This window comes from Sturnira hondurensis, unplaced genomic scaffold (genome assembly GCF_014824575.4).
Source record: "Sturnira hondurensis isolate 20B ecotype Veracruz unplaced genomic scaffold, ASM1482457v3 Scaffold0001872, whole genome shotgun sequence".
Classification (NCBI taxonomy): domain Eukaryota; kingdom Metazoa; phylum Chordata; class Mammalia; order Chiroptera; family Phyllostomidae; genus Sturnira; species Sturnira hondurensis.
The window spans coordinates 3,901,052-3,919,355 of record NW_028074503.1 but is presented as its reverse complement, the minus strand read 5'-3'; the positions used below and the strand labels follow the sequence as shown (position 1 = coordinate 3,919,355).

The 18,304-nt window shown below is 46.7% G+C and overlaps 1 protein-coding gene across 1 annotated transcript in view; it reads right to left on the bottom strand.

Annotated features, from left to right (window-relative positions):
- TTC39C (tetratricopeptide repeat domain 39C) overlaps nucleotides 1–18,304 on the bottom strand; it is a 94,651-nt gene that overhangs the window by 824 nt on the left and 75,523 nt on the right. The window contains exons 7-13 of the mRNA XM_037032121.1: nucleotides 12,936–13,029; nucleotides 10,535–10,642; nucleotides 7,872–7,981; nucleotides 6,807–6,930; nucleotides 2,629–2,726; nucleotides 1,298–1,402; nucleotides 234–272 (exon numbers count right to left, since the gene is read on the bottom strand). Of these exons, the coding sequence (XP_036888016.1) occupies nucleotides 234–272; nucleotides 1,298–1,402; nucleotides 2,629–2,726; nucleotides 6,807–6,930; nucleotides 7,872–7,981; nucleotides 10,535–10,642; nucleotides 12,936–13,029 (678 nt within the window). The remainder of the gene's footprint in view (nucleotides 1–233; nucleotides 273–1,297; nucleotides 1,403–2,628; nucleotides 2,727–6,806; nucleotides 6,931–7,871; nucleotides 7,982–10,534; nucleotides 10,643–12,935; nucleotides 13,030–18,304) is intronic.

Sequence of the window (18,304 nt, the reverse complement as noted above, 5' to 3'; positions counted from 1 at the left end):
TATTTCCCAAATGAGAAGAGTGTTTATACAGCACAGTGACCAATTCCACAGGACTGTCTTAGGGCAGTTGTAATTTTACTTAGAAGTCAAGTGCTTGCTGACTCAGTCATTACCACTTTTCCTTTCCAGAAATATCCATCAGAACAATCAGTTCACAGGATTTCTTGAATTCAGACTCAAGTGTGCACTACAGACTCAGGCCCACTAGGAAGAGGGAGATTCAGTGGTTTTACCTTTGCTTGAAGAAGTAGCGTTCTGCCTCTTGCTGCAGTCTGTGAATGTAAAAACAAATACCTCTTACTACCTGTATTTATAGAAGCGAAACAGAAAGTGTTATGATAGGATATGATAATTAAAACAGTTCAGAGTAGTCACAGAGGTGAATCAACCACTCATTAAAGACTCAATTTTTCTTAATACAGTAAGTTTACATAAAAGAATGACTTGATAATAATTTTTCAGAATCTCTACTATAATCCTATACATGACAACAACTTATAAGAGTTATAATAGTTTAAGATATTACTAAATGACCTAAAATTGGTGATAATTAAAAGGTTTACCTGAGGTTGGTAAGTTATAGCTCCTTATACATTTAAGGGCTACATATTTAAGGGGTATGCTACAATCATTTCCATTGATTGGACTTAACTTTTAGAAGGTCCATATATTTGAAAATTGAGGTGAATTTCCTAAAAGTTAGAATTATATAAGATTATGTAATTGAGCTTCCAAAAGTAGGTACCAGGCAAACCCAGCACTACTGAAATCCCATTTTTCTAAAGCCTGTCCCATTATAGACACATCTTTACAGTAATTATCAACTTAAAGCTGTAAGACGTTCTAAAATTTTTTAAGATATCATCGACATCATCCTCATTTATTCTCACTACTGTCTTTACTAAACTGGCAGGCTGGGCGTTTATTTCCTGTTGGGCAGGTCGGGCAGAAGGAGCGTGGCTCAGTAACTTCACCAGCACCACACACTGCAGTCAAGGCACAGCTGGAGTCGGAATGAGTTTTGGGCTCCTCGGCATAAACCCCCCTGCACCGTATCGTTCCATTCTAAACGTGGCAGGGCCCGCAAACAAATTTTTGTCAAAAAAATCTAATTCCAGGGAAGAAATGATCTCCTACACAGGTAAAATTAGTAGCTTCTTGGACTTACCCTATGCGAAATAAAAATTAAAAACCAACACTGTTTAATCAATTTCTTTTAAAGGAAGGTTGCTTTGTCACCACTCACTAGCACATTTTTGGTGATGAACTTTATTTAAGAAAATATATAATACCTTACCTCTGGTTTGTCTAATAGAAGACAGCCAAGTTCATAGCAAGCATATGGCTGAACGTATAAATTATTCTGACGACACAACTCATCTTTAACAGCTCGCTGAAAGAACTGGAAGTGAGACAAATGTCATTGGAATGAACAGATTTCCCTAATTAGCTCATCACATCTTCAGGACACAAGAAGGGGGACTCATCTCATTTCTGCATCTGTGTCAGATTTCCTCTTCATCCTGCTCCTTCATTCCTCCCCCCCCATCCTCATCCATGTTTGAGAGGCGCTTTGCCAGCTTGTCCGGGGAGCTTTCTCAGGACCATGTTACCCACCAGCCAGCCCCCTCTGCACTGCTTAGTTTACACTTGGCACACTAGCTTCTATTGGTTTTATTGCTGAGGACATCTTTATCTGTCTCTAAATCAGAACATCTGACTTCAATATTTAAAACAGAAAGCACACAAGCTAAAACCATCTCTTTTTAAAAATTGTTTTAAAAATTTATTGATTTTGAGAGAGAGAGAAACATCAATGTGTTGTTCCACTTGTTTATGCGTTCATTGATTGATTCTTGCACGTGCTCTGAATGGGGATCGAACCTGCAACCCTGGTGTATTGGGACGATGCTCCAAGCACTGAGTACCCAGCTATACTATATAGCTATTTAGAGCTATATAATAACTATTATACTCCACACTGAAATATCAATTTAAAATTATAATGCAAGTACATCAACACTCCAGGATTTAAAAGCCAAAGACCCTTATTACTGTACATAAACTCTCAGAGTATTCGACATAACACTGGGATATACTTAAAAAACAACCTAACCAAAACAAACAAACAAACAAACAAACATTCAGAGAAATCCCTCCAACTCTCTTTGAAAACAATGAGTGGCTCTTTTTCATATAATATGTACCCAGCACATCCTAACCCAGCACCCTCAGTCACACATCAGTGATCAGCAGTTACAGAGTCGGGAACGTGAACACGCCCCGACCCACGCAATAAACACGCTGCTGTATCTGTCTGAGGATGAGGCCTCGCTCCGCTCACCCAGGACTGTGTTTGAGTTTCCTCCTCCTGCAACGAGACTGTCATCTCTGGCAAAAAGCTAGTACCAGACAAATGGAGGTGGTACGTGAAGAGGTACTGTAGGAGCCTGAAGCTCCACTAGAAACCAGTGTTAACTGTAGCCAACTTCTAACGTAAAGCAGAGGAAGCCCACACTGCTGTGGGGGGTCTGGCTTTGCTCAGTGCACCCTCGTTTCTCTTACTCACGAGCACGTCTGCAGGTTCTCACAGTTTACTTTTCTCACGTGACCACGGCAACAGTTTACCTGAACAGCATCTTCCGAGTTTCCCAGACATTTGTGTATGGCACCGAGAAGCAAATACTTTAATCCGACGACCGATGAATCATCCACTGCTTGGCAAGCTTAGAGAGACGTGAGAAGGGCAGGAAGGAAATGCATTCACTTAACGCCCTCAATGCCACCAAGAGTTAGTATATTTCATTGTTCACACAACTCAGTTCAGAATTACGGCCCCTGGAAATCAAAAGGTTCCCTTGCCTCGACCATTAGTGACTGTCCTTAGTCAAAGAAAGGCAAAGATACTAACTTCAGAGGGCCAGGAAGATTCAGAGTTCTATCACATGGTTACTTGTGAAAGGAGACAACCTGGAAAGACTTCATACTCTATGGTTCCAACTATGGCACTCTGGAAAAGGCAAAACTGGGGGGCAGTGACAAGACCCAGGTTGCCAGAGGCGGGGAGGGAGGGAGGGTGGGGTGAATGGGTGGCGCAGAGGGGATTTTGGGGGCAGTGAAACTATTCTGTGTGAGCCATCTGTACGAGCGACACATGTCCTAACACAGGTGTCATGCCCCACAGAATGCACAACACAAAGAGTGAACCTAAGGAAATACGATGAACTTTGGGTGACAATGAGGAGCCAGCATTGGCTCATCAGGTGTAACTCTGGTGGGAGGAACCGATGGTTGGGGGACAGTATGTGTGGGGGACAGAAGGGGAGCTCATGTGGGTATCTGCTCAATTTTGCTGGGAACCTGAAACTTCCCTAAAAATAAAGTCTATGGATGTATTGCCAAACTGCATCACATTAACTTCATAAACCATGCAACAGGCCCTTTACATGTCTGTATGGGTGCTGCCGTGGTCTCTGGGAAGGGGTCGGACTGGACCCCTCCACTTTAGGAAGCTTGCTGTCTGCTGTGGTAGGTGGAAATGCATGTAGCAGGTAACAGGGAAGTTTTCCAAGGAAATGAAAAAAGCTGAAATTGGAAAGACAGTGAAGAAAAGGAAACATAAAGGAGGAAAGGAAGTAATTGCATTTCTACATCCCAGGAAGTATACTGAGATTTAGTAATATTTTATGAATATATATACATACACATACGTACATAGTTGTATGCTTGTATGTGTGCTTGCACATATTTGTACATACTATTGACTGGAAGGCACTGGAAGAGTTGGGTAGAGGAGCAGGAAGTGCGTGTGAAGAACAGAGCCTGACCCTACAGAAGCAGGAGTTGCCTCGAGAGGCTAGGCTGGGAATGTCCCCATACAAGCGGCACTCAAATGATCTTAAGGCTGTAGTATTAAAGAAAGTGGACTGTGATTCATGCACTCACACGTTCGATATTTACTGAGCACCAACCAGGTGCTAGAAAGTCTAGCTGCTGAAATACAGCAGTAGCAAAATGGGAAAAATGCCTGCCCTTAAGAAACTAACCTTCTGCGGAGAAGTGTTTAACCCGAAGTTAAAGAAGTGTAGTGCCAGGTGAAAAACAAAGGCAGGCAGAGAGATGAGGGCACGCACGCAAGTCAGAGAGGCACAGCTCCAGCCTCCCTGAAGAGGGGCCAGGGACTCTGAGTCAGGACCCGAAGGAAGTAAGTGGAGGAGGAAACATGCGGGTGTCTGAAGTCGCGTTTGCAGGCAGGAAGAAGAGACTGCAGAAGCCGCTGGCCAGCACGGGCCTGCTGGTTCAAGAACAGTAACAGGGAGTACGGCTGGGGCCTGGTGAGCAAGGAGGAAGAGCAGCGAGGGCAATGGAATCGGAGGCAATGTGTGTGTGTGTGTGTGTGTGCGCGCGCGCGAGTGCAGGCCACTGACTGAACTTTTTTACTGGTGGGTCTCAAACCGGTGGGTCTCCATCATTTCTCAGAAATGATGTGGTGTGATTTAGTTTAATAGGATCATTCTGAATGCTAATAGACAGACACATCTTTAAAATGGAAGAATGCAGTAGAATGGGAGGGTAGGTAGGGGAAGGGCTAGAAATGGAACCACAGAAAAGGAGGTAAGAATCCAGCCAGCCCTGCCTACGAAGGGGGTTACCACGGGGACTCTGAAGACATGAATGCACCTACATGGGCCGGATGAAAGGGGCTTCGTAAGTGCCGTGATCACCAGTTTCCACTACCAGTTTTTTTCCGACACTGAGCCTTTGTCTATGAAGACCTCCCCTGCGCTGTGTGCAGGAATCAATTTTGCGTCATTACTGCTTAACACTGGGCGACAGTGTGATCTCAGTAATAGATCTTAAAAGTGGGCAAGCTTTCAACAAAGATATGAAAGCGTTATCTCATTTTTACTCCTCCGCAACTACATCTTTGTTATTTATTGGATATCCAGAACAGGGCTCAAGGAATATTTACTCACATTTAGTGACAATCGTCCTTGTGCCTGTCAATTACTGCCTATTTTTTAATTGCAGTTTATTAAATACATGACCTGCACTAATTTCACATTCTTTACTGCTCCTCTGAGTTACACCAGTAGATGTCCAGACTTGCGTCAAGAACTAGGCTGGGTTTCAAGTTATGCACATCTTTTAAAATGGACACAGACCTTGTGCACCCAAGAAAATTTCGTTTCCTTTCAAAGAGCCTCCTCAGGAGGGTTACAAGCCCACTCTCATTTCAGGGCCTCCGTGAACAACTTTTGGAGCTTCGGTATTTTGGTCTTCAGAATATCAACACTGAAGAAAGTTTTGGGCCTTGAGGGTAGTGACTGCAAGGAAGTCTGATGATAAAAGTTATGATTCAATGGAAAATGCTAGATTTCGTTAAGAACAAACATGAGTATAGAGAAAGCTGACACATTTTTTACACTAACAACTACGTATTTTTTAATAAGTCCAAAATGTTAACACTAAATCTCTTTGGGAAAAAGGCAGCCCATATGTGACTAAGAACACACTTCCACAGATAACTACATTCTGTGAGACCATCGTTGGAATGTAAGGGCTTGTGTTTTAGTCTCATCCTGCAATCGCACTCCTGGCTGCATGATGCACCTGTCCGCTCCCGGGAGGCGGGGCTGCGGTGCGTAGGGAGCTGGAAGCTCGGCCACGCACTGCGCGCTGCACCTGCGGAGCCGGCCACTCCCCTAGCTGTCCCGGCCTTTGGGTGGCTAATGATAAAATGGGTGGGCCTCCGTGTCTGCCTTTCCTGCCGCCCTGCGTCATGATGTGGAGCAAACTCTGTAATTTCTCAGGCTAGTAATATCATTCAAATGTCTGCATCGAACCTTTAAGAGACCTGTCACAGTATTTCTTTAATAACCAGTAGTGCATTATTTTAGGTAAAGGTTTAATTTCTTCTTTGAACTTTTCCTACCACCATAATAAAAATGACTTTATGAAGGTTATATTGCCATCATCTGTGGATTTATGCTTTTGCAATCTATGCATCCAAAGTGTAGGCTTCTAATTACACTCTTAGGTTATTTACTCAGGAGAAACGAGTGTGTGATGTCCAATAAAAAGCTGGAACAGCTATGTCTGCAGCAACAGAAGCCAGACACAAACCGAGAGTCCGTGAGGAGATCAGTAAGGTACTGCAGCGTCAGCAGAGCCGTCCAACAGAGCACCACTCAGCAAGTGGCCAATGACCGACAGCGGCTACACTGTGGGTCAAGCTCACAGCTTATAATAAACAAAGCCAAGTACTAAAAAGCATACACTGCCTAGTCCCACTTATATGAAGTTCAAGGACGGGCAAAAGTAACCTCTGGAGAGAACTCAGAGCAGCGCTTGCCTGGGGATGGGGACTGGCTGGGAGGGGCCGCAGAGGAGATCTCGGGTGGTGGAAACGTTCACTATCTTGACTGTGCTAGCGGATGCTGAGGTGCGTGTTTGTCAAAACTCATTGAACCCTACACTTAAAATCTCTGCAATTTAATGAATGTGAATCAAACCCGTGAGAAACAAAGGGCCTTCATTGAGAAAAACACACTTCCAGCAACCCCCAAGGCTGTAGGATGAACACAATCAGGGTGTGCCCCACCCCCCCCTGCAGACACCACGAGCCGGTCCGCGCACTCCAGTGCTTCCCACGCCCCGCACCTGAGTGCCTGAGTTCTCTAAATCACTGTGCCATCACGCCAAGAACGACAGGCCTGTACTCTGAATCAGGTAATACTAATGAGAAACTGAAGAAGCAAGCTGAGTGTATGGTTGTGTGTGTGTGTGTGTGTGTGTGTGTTCACCTTGGCTCATCCTCTGCAGGTTGGGGAAGGAGCAGTTGGGGAGGGCCTTCCACAAATACAGCACTTCGATGGACGCCAGCACACAGAGCGCCCGGGTGGGCGTTTGCTTCCGGAACCTCTCTGCCTGCAAGAGGCGGCATGATTAGTGGGCTTTGGAGACATTTAACAGTGCACAGTTCCTACTTGAAATGAACGAGCCCCTGCCACAGAGCAAAAAGTGAAACATTTTCTATAAAAAATTTCTGCTTTCTAATTTTTAATATATCGGTACATATGCCTTTTGCTCATTATTCAACTCAGTCTGTTACCATGTTTCAGGATTTATTCTGAAAACTCCAGGGTGAAACTAGATTTCAGTTTAAATCAGAGTGATTTATAAAAGCCGGGTGACAATAACTCAATGGGTTTAAAAGGAGGATGAAACACCAGGTGACTTTTAGTCACGGCTTTCCCGAATTTTGAATCATCTCCCAAGGTGCAGCTCTCTCGGTGGCATTCCACAGTACAACCTCGTCTACACTCAGACTAAGTCGCTAACTGCTCCGTCCACACAAACGTACGAAGTTAAAACTGTGGCATGTTTAGGATATGACAAGTTGTCGTGTAACCCATGGTAATTCAGCTAGATGTTATTCTTAAAAGTGTAGGATAAATTATGGGCACTCTCCCCACAGTCCCAGGACTTTCTACTGGTAAACTTGATGCAAACTACTTTTTTAAATTAGCTCAAAATGTGGTGTGTTCACCACACTGAGAAGCAACAGTCTGGATGGGGGCTGCCGCGCCCTGGGCACGGGTGCTTTCCTCAGCTGCGCGGTGAGCTCGACAGGGTCTGTAATCACTCTACTCCCTCAACAAGCAACTGCTTTAATCACCTGCAGCAACACAAGCACTTTCCGCTCAGAGGAGAAGCACGACCAAAGGAGTAAATCCTCTCCACGGTGGGGAGCTGCGTTTGTGTGGCAAGTTGCCAACTTCAAATAGGCTCACCTACACCTGTCCAAGGTAGAGCCGGTTACAACGCCCATTATAAACCATGCCCCACATCAGCAGGCCCCAACGTACCTTTTTCACTGAGAACTGTTCGATCTGATTGTTTTTCCTTTTGAAGAGCTTCTGAACTTCTTTAAAGACAATCTGCGCCCCATCCACATCACCGGTGGCTCCCTGACAGACTGAAAGAAACCATTATATTTCTTAAGTATTTGGAGGAAAATGCCACAAAGGGTCCCCTAGGTGGGTGATACTTGGAAGTGTTATCAATGAAAAAAAATGGGAGCATCCTGCCGATCATCCTTCCACTGATTTAGCAACTGTTTCCAGGTGCGAGGTGCCCAGAGCTTCGGGGGACATGTGGGAAGGCCATGGTCCTAGTCTTTCTGCTGGGGAGATAGCCTTGGTAGCAACAAAATCATAGTGTGCAGTTCAGGGGCAGCCCTCATGCTCAGGAAGTAGACTGAAAAGGAAACTAGGAAAAAGCAAGGAGAGGCCAAGAGGATCTTGAAAGCCTCACAGGAGAACAACATCCCTGTGCCTGGAAAGAAAGTCATGAGAACCTCACACGTGTTCATTGGCCCAGACCACCCGCAGGCCGCCAGCAAGAACCACACATGGCCGTGCCCTGAAGAAATGAGGGTGCAGTTCCAGAGGTGAGACGCACACACGGTCTGACCGCTACCATGTGCACGGTGGTAAGAGTCTTCAGAGAACCAAAGTGCTTTCGGGAAAGCTCAGTAAGAGCAGGGATCGTTTCCATTTGGTGTGATCAGGGAAGCTTTGAGGAACTAGCTGTCAGGCTGAGCCTTACGGTTGGTAAGATTTTGAAAGACCATCCTCTTCCACCCCAAGCCCAAGGCAAAGCCTTTAAAATGAACGAAATTCTGATACATGTTATAACATAGATGACCTCTGACAACATGCTAAGTGAAATAAGCCAGACACAAAACACAAATTCTGTGATTCCACTTAGATGGGGTACACAGAACAGTCACACTCACAGAGAACAGAGTGTGGCTGCCAGGGGCTGGGGAGAGGGGACCCTGGAGGTACCACCTAACGGGCACTGAGCTCCAGTCTGGGGTGACAACACAGTTCTGGAGGCGCACAGGGGTGATGGCTGTGTTAAAAAATATGAATGTACTTAAGGCCACTGAACTCTACCCTTAAAATGGCAAAAATGGTTAAGACAGATTTTACATTCACATCTATTTTACCACACACACAAAAAACCCATGGTGGCAGTGTTTCAGGTACCGGAATGGCCACCCTCTCCAGCTGTGCCTGTCCTTCACCACCAGCTCAAATGGCAGCTCCTGCAAGGCGCCTTCTCTGACCCTCCCTGCACCCTCTGTCTCGGAGCTATTCACCCATCTCCCATCAGGGTCCTCCACAGTTCATCGTCTCCTACAGCCGGCACAATCCTGGGACTTCCCGTCTTTGGAGATAAATGCTCCTCCTTACAGCCACCACGCACATTTATTTTTTCATGTTCTGTGCACAACTAGATCACAGAATTAGCTGCCCACAGTTGGCTGTGTGACCCAGGTACACCTTGATAACCACTGGGTTGTTGTGCAGGCCCCGCTCGCTCGCTTGGCTCATCTCAACATGTTGGGCCCACAGAGGCCGCTGGATAAACAGCTGATGCTTTCATGGGAGATGCCTGAGAATTCTATGAGACGACCCTTAACTGGGCGACGCAGTATACTGACCAGCACATTGAAAGCAATCCTGTCTAAACAAAAGCTGCAGGGCTGTATGAAAATGCATGCCCTGCTGAGGCTGCAGCAAGGCTGTGGGCGTGGGCGGGTTCCACCCTGATTGCTGACGGACTGCAGCTTCAGGATACCCAGTACACATCTACTGACCACTGACCATTCTACCTTATTTTAAATAACCAGTTGAGATGGAATGAAAGGAGATGTTTGATTAAGCCCAAATATTCAAAGAAATAAAGAGATATTTAAAATAATGTTTGGGCCAGCCCTGAATTTTAAGTAAAATAATCACTTATATGGCTGTATACAGAGAATTCGTCATCAGAAACAGAAGATGGACAACCACCACGTGGGTCTCTTTAATTCCCACCTCTACCATTCTATAACATAACCATAGCACTTAGGCACCTCAGGGCGCAGACAACCCTTTTGTCCACCAGGTGGCAGCATATCTTTATTTATCTCATACAATGGCAAAAAGCCAAGAGCCTCACAACCATATCAGAAATTACAGATGTTTCTGCTGTAAGGATGTGCAGTGCTGAAATATCTTGTGTTCTGCAAAATCACGCTGTAAATACAACAGGACGAACAGGTGAAACAAGATGGGCGCAGACCACTCAAAATCCAGGCGACTTGGTAACCAAGGCACTAACAATATTAACAGAGATATAAACACAATTGAAAAGGCATGTTAAAAATATATTTTAGAAAACAAAGCAGAGGAATACGTTGAGGCTGCTTAGGAAAAAAATGCACCACCATGGGGAAAACCTTGCAATAAGCATTTCCGAGACAGAGCACGTGACCAAACCAGCCCGGAGAGGGACGGAGGGGCAGGGGCAGAGAGAGCCTTGCTGAGACGGTCAGGGCGCGCTGCACCGGCCGCTGTGTGCTGGGCAGCACGGAACATCCACTCAGCGGGGAGAGCACAGCCTCTGCCTCTTCCTGCCGTGATTTCCCGCCTGCGGATGCGTGTGAGCGGGCTCGCAGCAGCGGTGGTCTACTCACCCGCAGTTAAGTAGGCGTAATAGCACTGGGACCACCGGGACTCATTTTTTAGCCTCTCGAAGGAATCAAACGCATCCTTGAAATTCAGCTCTATCATGCTGCACCAACCTGTGAAAGAAACACTGTCAGTCACTGCACAACCTCCGAGCACTGCTGCGAGCCTCAGACCCCGCCGCCCAGGGCTGCACGTCTGCAGTCCTGCCACCATTCCCTGTGAGTGCTGGTCACACCCCACGAGGACTTCCCAAAAATGATGTTACCTGTTAAATAGCCTTATGTGCCATTTTAAGATGAGGCATTTCTGATTTCACAACTACGCAGTCCAAAGGAAAGTGACATAGGATTTCTATAAAAACACGCCACCGTGTTGCCTGCAGTTGTGAGAGGGACCCAAGCACAGCGGTCCTTGCCCACGAGTAGACAGAGCAACCACCTCAAAGAGGCTTAAAGCAAATCCCTTGCTCATCACTGACTCCTAGTGATTCTCGGACTGTTGTGAGAGGTAAAGAGCGAGCAGTCGGCAGGTCAGTCGTGGAGCTGAGAAAAGATGTGTGTTTTCCAGATCTAAACAGCAGCAGACTGGCATTCTGGTAGGAAGGGCAGCGGGGAACGCGCAAGGGATTCCATCCCCAGTGTGGTAACAGGACTCCCATCCACGGAGCCCATTCGTGAGGCCGAGCCCTGTGCCAGGCACTGACACGACCCCTCTGATCCCACGACAGCCTTGCAGGGCAGCTGATGGCATGCTCACTTCACCAAGGAGAAAACCTAAGGCATGGCGGTCCCTGCTCAAGGCCGCACGGCTCCCAGGAGGGAAGACGTGAGGATCAGAGGCCAACCCCCTTTCCTGCCCACGCTAGTGGCCCCCATAGAAAGAAAATTCTGTATCAGGTACATCAGGACGCAGCTGTGTCATCTGGGACCTGCCACGTGTACTATGGCGAAGTGGGGGACCAGAATTCAGTGCCAGATTCTAAGGGACAGGATATGAAGTTGACATACTTTGGACTAAAAAGTGGGGCTGGTTATTTTCATCCTGTAATGGACATCAGAGTAAGATTTCAGTTAAAGGCAAACTAGAGGTGAAAGGTGGTACTGAACCTGAATAAGAAGTCTGAGTTCTGATTTTGCTATTTTTCTCCAGAGTTAAACTTCCGAAGTTGGGTTCAGTGATTTCTAGGCCCCTTCAGCTCTGCCACAGGCCTCTAAATGGCTTGTGAAAAAGGCCACCCAGTCAGGTCTTATCCGGCCTACATAATGACTTGCAGCAGAGTTCAGACTACATAAACATACATTTTGTACCGGATTAGACCTCCCCTCCCCTCCCTAAATACACAAGGCACTTAAAATATGATATTGCTTACTGGGCAACTCCCAATCTTTTGGTTTGCATTTCTCTCTTAAAAGATTCAGGACACTCATGTCTCCAGAGGGCAAGGGGCAGGCATCCTGGGGTCCCGCCCTGACAGCGGGGGCCGCCTCCCCAGCACTCTCCATTCCTCCTTCCATCTCTCCGCAGGTGGCTTTCGGAACCCCAATTTCCTCTGTAACTCCCATCACTACCTCATCTTTTCTTCATTCCTCTCCTATGAGATACAGGATGTGACCTTCTAGTAACGGGCTGAAATTCTAAAGAGTATGAGCCCCTTATTAAAAATTTAAAGTTGTATTTATGCTTCTCAGCAACTGTTACATAAAAGGATTATGGAATTACCAATGTAACAGGACAGGAAAGTTTCAGTTCCGTCAACAAAGTAATCATTGCAACAACTTTGGGGAAGGAGGAGGAAATGTTAAGCAAACAGCTAGCCCGGAGTCTGTTTACAGACTGCAGGAGGGGAGAAGCCAAAGGAAAGAGCTAATGTGTGTGCAGGGCCTTCTGTGTGCCGAGCACCCTGCCTGGTCCTCACATGTGTTATCTCATCTAAACCTCAGCTGCTACGAGGGAGGCAACGACAGCCACCAGGGTGCCCTGAACTTGGCCGAGGTCCCCAAGCCGGTGGGTGGAGAGCTGGGACTGGAGTCCACAGGCCGAACTTTCTGTTACACTGCATTTGTCTTCTCGGGTAAACAGTGGTGGGATGGAAGAGAAAACAGTTTTGAATTTTAATGTACAGTCAAGTAAGAAATTTACAAATGGCTTTTAGTCAATTAATTTGAGTAACACTGATAACATCTATTACCCTAAATTCCAAATACTATAAAGAGTAAATCATAAAGAAATAATGAGATCACTGGGATAAACATCATTACTTGTACTATGATAACAAAGTCTTATTATTACAAGAAGGCAGCAAGCATTTTATAAAGATGCAAACTGAACGGCACTGATGGTGGAAAAGGGCTTGAGGATGGAGGGACGGGTGCGTGACAGGAAGCTGGACGGGCCGCTCGCGCTCACCAATTTCATACAGACAAACGTGCTGGATTTCTCTCTGGTCCACTGCCAGTTCCAAAGCAGTGTGGAAGGAGGTCAAGGCACTGTTGATTTGACACTGAGGAAAAATTGAAGACAAAGTTACTGGCTAACATCCGTCATTAACACTATAATTTCATAATCCAAAGCATCTCTTTCCTTAGCAGTCATTTAAAGCCGACTGAGCTGTACAGGAGACAGTGGCTCACAGACTCCTGGAAAACACTCCCGTGCGTCCCCACAGGCGTGGGCATGGAAACCTTTAGCTCAGTCAGGAGAGTCGGCTGGTGAGGGCTCGGCTCACGCCACCTTCTCCTGCAGCTCTGCCCACAGGCTTGGGCGACGGAGCCTGATGTCTCACAATGTTAGCCAACCCAGATCCTGTGACCAGACAGGCTGTCCAGGCACAGGGACTGCATTTCCTCTCTCCGTGTGCACCCACGGGGATCGGGAGGACCCCAGTCAGTGCTGAGTGACCACTCGCGGCCACTCCCTCTGTGTGGCCTCCGCACCCTCTCCTTATACAGCCTGCTCACTCCCCGCCACCACACAACGGATACCGTGGCTCGACTCTACACCAGAATGCTCTTCTCTGATGGCTTCTGGCTCTCACATCTCCTCTCCCAACACTTAAAACATTCTCAGAGAGTCCAGCTTACACGTCTGACTTTTGCATTTACCTAACACTGTCTAGAACCTGGCAAACTCTTCAATGTCTATTCTACTTATTCCTGGTTAAATATATTGTGCTTCTTTCCACTAAAGATCTCCTTCGGCATCTGCCAACCGGATGCCACAAGCACCTGGTCAGAGCACCTATAAACCATCACTGGGAAAAAAGGGTTAGCTCAAGCCCTGAACACGGCGATGACAGCTGTTAAGTGCCACGCATCAGTAATAAATACAAATCCCAAGTGCTGAGACCTGACACGGCCTGCTCCCCACGACGCGCGCCTGGGAGCATTCCCTTCTTGCCCTGCTGGTGCCCACACCACCTATCCCCCCCGCCCTGCAGACACCCTTCTCTGTGCCACCCTCTGCTGCTCTTCCCCACTCCCTTTCCAAAGCCCCCCATCCCCTGCTTCCCCCAGGCAGGGGCATGGGGGGGTCTTCAAAGAGGGGCTACCAGCTTCCCTTGGAACCAGCCCGTACCACATTGCTCATCCTCTTTAGTGATGCACGGTCACTATGGGAAGCCTCTTGGACACAATGCACCTCGGGGATGAGTCAGCCAGCAGATCTGCAGGACAGCCTGGGACTCAGGAACAATGTAAGCTGAATGACTCATTCCGCAAGGCCATGGCTGGCGCAGTAGCCGTTCGTGCTCCACAGGACACTTTCCTCGGTGGTCAGAAGGTCGGACCACGGCGTCTGATCCTTCTTACCACCCTCAAATGCCGATGAGAGATAGACGCCACCGAATCACTAATTCCTGTCCCTAAGTAGCTACACATGCAGTGAAGGGGAACTCCCAGGAATGCACGAGGCCCACAGCTCGACGGCCAGACACGCACACTGATTGTGAGCACAAGGCCAAAGGACCAAGCAGGTGAGAGATCGGTCTTTTAAAAAGAGCCTGTGTGTGCAGAGAGAGGGAGCCAGACAGCGTCACAACCACCGCCAACCTTTCCCTCTGTGGAGGGACAGTTCTTGTCCTGCCTCAGAGGCAATTCTGTGTGTTCACACAGAAACCACAGTGTTAGCGACTGTCCGTTTCATGCACATCCCCGGTTTGCCAACTTAATGACATTCAACTATCACACTCAGGATATTTCTTAATGGGCCACCACCAGCACACTGTCCCCAGCTGGGGTTTAAAGCATGACTGTAAAATGACACTATACCCATCAGAAGACAGGTAACTACTCAGGTGAACATTTATTATTGGGCAACTGCTATGTGCCTGGGACGGCACTAGGCTCCGGAGATTCAAAGAAAGACCAGTCAAAGCAAAGTTTTGAAAGCAAGTTAAGTAAAAGGAAACAAAGTAACATTTGTATCAATATCCCTTCTCTTAATTCTTTCAGAAACTCCCTGAATTAGACATGTGTTAGTTCCATTTTCAGATGAAGAAACTTTAGTTCCAAAAGGTGAAGTAGCTTGGTCAAGGTCAACAAGCTAGCAACTGACTAGTATTGACACTCTTCTCCAGTGTCCTCAAGTCTGCTTTTCTTTCCAGGGAGAGTGTGTGTGGGTGTGATTACAGACCTTGGGATGGCGGGAGTGTCCTGGATTACCCAGGTGGGCCTCCAATTCAACCACAAGTGTCCTTACGAAAGAAAGGCAGCGAGAGTGGACACACGGAAGAGGCGGTGATGTGACTACAGAGGCACAGACTGGAGTGACGTGGCCACAAGCCCGGGAATGCAGGCGGCCACCAGTGGTCTTCTCCCGAGAGCCTCCAGAGGGAACTGCCCGGAAGACACCTGGATATTTCACCCCAGGGAACTGGTTTTGGACGTCTGGCCTCCGGAACTACGAGAAAATAAAGTCCTATTGTTTCAAGCCACCAAATTTGTAGTAATTTGTTATACAAACTTGGAAAACTAATACTGCATACTTCTTTTAAAATTAAGAAGAAATCGTCATGCTTTTTCTGTTTTAATCACTCTAATAGAAACAGAATGTACTCAGACCATTTTCCGATCTTAATGACATTATCCCCAGAACAAGCATGACTCCGAAATTAATTCTAGTTCTGTTCTGATCACTCACGAAGGAATCACAATGAAGTCATTAAAACAGTGGAAACGTTTCCCCTTCTTTTTCACCAAAATAATGTGAAATAAAAATGATCTGTGGGAGTTTTTAATGGAATATCCACAACACAGCAGAGAAAGGAGAATTATCCTCAATTTGATACTCGTTTCCCAGTTTAATGCTTTAAAGACTTACACCCACCCTGGCCCGCAGACAGTATAGAAGACAGGCTGGTATGGAGAAGCAGGCGGCCGGGCTTCAGGCAGTGAGCCCTCGTAACACACACGTCTGCCTCGTGCCTCACACATCGACTCGCGGTCACAAAAACTACCTAACGCTTCGGGTCTCTCACTGGTAAAACGAGAAAAACGCTGGCTCGTTTTAGCTGCCTCCAGAGGAAACCATAAAGAACAAAAGCACAAGTCTTTGCCAAATTCGACGGAGCACATTTACTGCCAAATTAAAATCAGAGTCATTGACAGCTGCCGCACTGTTACTACAGAGACGAGGCAGGTTTCTCACCATTCGGGACTTCTTTCTCGGTAGGGCCACCCTCGGGCATTTTATAACACTGGCGGCCCCTGCGAAGAAGGGATGTGCTTCTCCCGCTCACTGCCTAAGTGGGCCTCGCTGGTGTGTGGAAAAACCTCGGATTTTTGCTCATTGATTTTGTGTATGTCATACCATTATACTCTCATGAATTCTCATTAACTAAGTTTTTTTCTTGGGTTTTCCAGGGATTATTAAATCATTTGTAAATAACGACGGCTATATTACATTTTAAAAAGTGATTTACAACAGACTTAACCGGCGGCTAGGACCACCAGGCAACACACTGAACACCAGCAGGCGTGGCGTGCATCCTTGCTTTATGCGCCTTTAATGAGGGTGTTCTCAAGTCGCACCGTTTAGTTTGTTACACATTTTTAGTAGATGCCGTTCTCACCAAACAGAGCTCCTCTCTACTTCTAATTAGCCACCGGTTTGGCTGGCGTTTCACAGCACATTCCATTCGATGCCACTTGGACATCCCCCGACAGGCAGGTGTGGCTCCACCCACGGCTTCCTTAACGTGGGGAAGGGCAGAAATGCGTCTCCTGGGGCCGAGCCACACTGGCCCTTGTGGAATAAGGGCTACTAGGTCACATGCGCCCTTCGGGACTACATCATTGGATTTAACTTGCTAGTATCTATCCACACGTTCTATATTTAGCATGAAGATGACCTATACTTTTTCCCTTAGTGCCCACTTCTGTGAGTATGGTATCAGGTAATGTCAGAATTTGCTGACCTGTAGAAAACATTTCCAGTATTTTCTATGCTCTAGAACTATGTAAACAACTAGTTCACTATAAAGCCATGCCTTTCAATGGAACAATGCATTAAAAATGTTTAAATTACAATATTTTTCTTTTAACGAGCACACAATATAACAGAGAATATTACATTTTTGTCGATAGTACCAGATTTCAGTGCCAGATTCACACCCAACACAGTTGTGAACTCTCGGGAATGATGCACTGTTTATACCCTCAGGGGATCCTGAGCGGAACTGGGGCAGATGAGCAGGGAGCAGCAAGAGAGATGGACGAGGACTGGCCAATGAGCCTGGAGGGAAACAGGAGCACAAGATCCCTGCAGCCAAGGAGACAAGAAAATGAGCAACACGGAGCAGAAACCCACACTGGAGCAAATCAGTCTCCTTAGAACAGTTGATGAGGACGGTGTGTTTATAGAGAGAATGTTGAGCAAATGCAAAAAGAATCCAAGAAGAGGTCTCTGAAACTTCTAGTTAATAAAATTCCACACATAAGAAAGGGACTACCCAATGTGAGCAACAGGAGACATGAAAGAGACTTTGTAAATAGGCAAAAGATCATGGTGACCTTGACCCATATCTTAGGAAATGCGTCCGGGGAGCTCAGCAAGTCGCTGAGAACCGGATCCCACAGCGAACACTGTGCTACTGCTGACTACGCACGCAAACTGCGGGTCGGTAAGCTACACACAGATTCCTGTATGATGGGATGTTTTATGAATCTCCATTTGTCCTTTCACGGTCCACACAAATTTCTGACATGAGAACCCCCCAGAGCCTGTTGTAAACGACTAGAAGAGACAAACCTTCAACTGGTGATTACAGTCAAACTCCACACTAGCAAAAGGTAAACAGTAGTTATTTCTGGAATGCAAGACTTTTATCTGCCCTTTCATGGCCTTTGCAATTCATCATGTTCCCAATTGTATATGCACTATTTAGATATAACAAGGTAGCTGGAAATGTGAGTTCTGATGACAGAGCCTTTAAAGAACACTGCCTTGCCTGGCTGGTGTAGCTCAGTGGATTGAGCGGGGGCCTGGGAACCACACGATCACGGTTCGATTCCCAGTCAGGGCACATGCCTGGGTTGCAGGCCAGTTCCCAGCAGGGGGCTCATGAGAGGCAACCATACATTGATATTTCTCTCCTTCTCTCCTTCCCTTCCCCTCTAAAGATAAATAAATAAAATTAAAAAAAAAAAAAGGACACTGCCTTAACAAGCCTGTTCTGGACTCTCCATCGGCATCATAAAACCTAACACATAGTGCTCTTATCATGTGGCACGCAAGATGACAAAAGTCTCGGTGGCTCCATCGGACAACAGTGTGCTTTG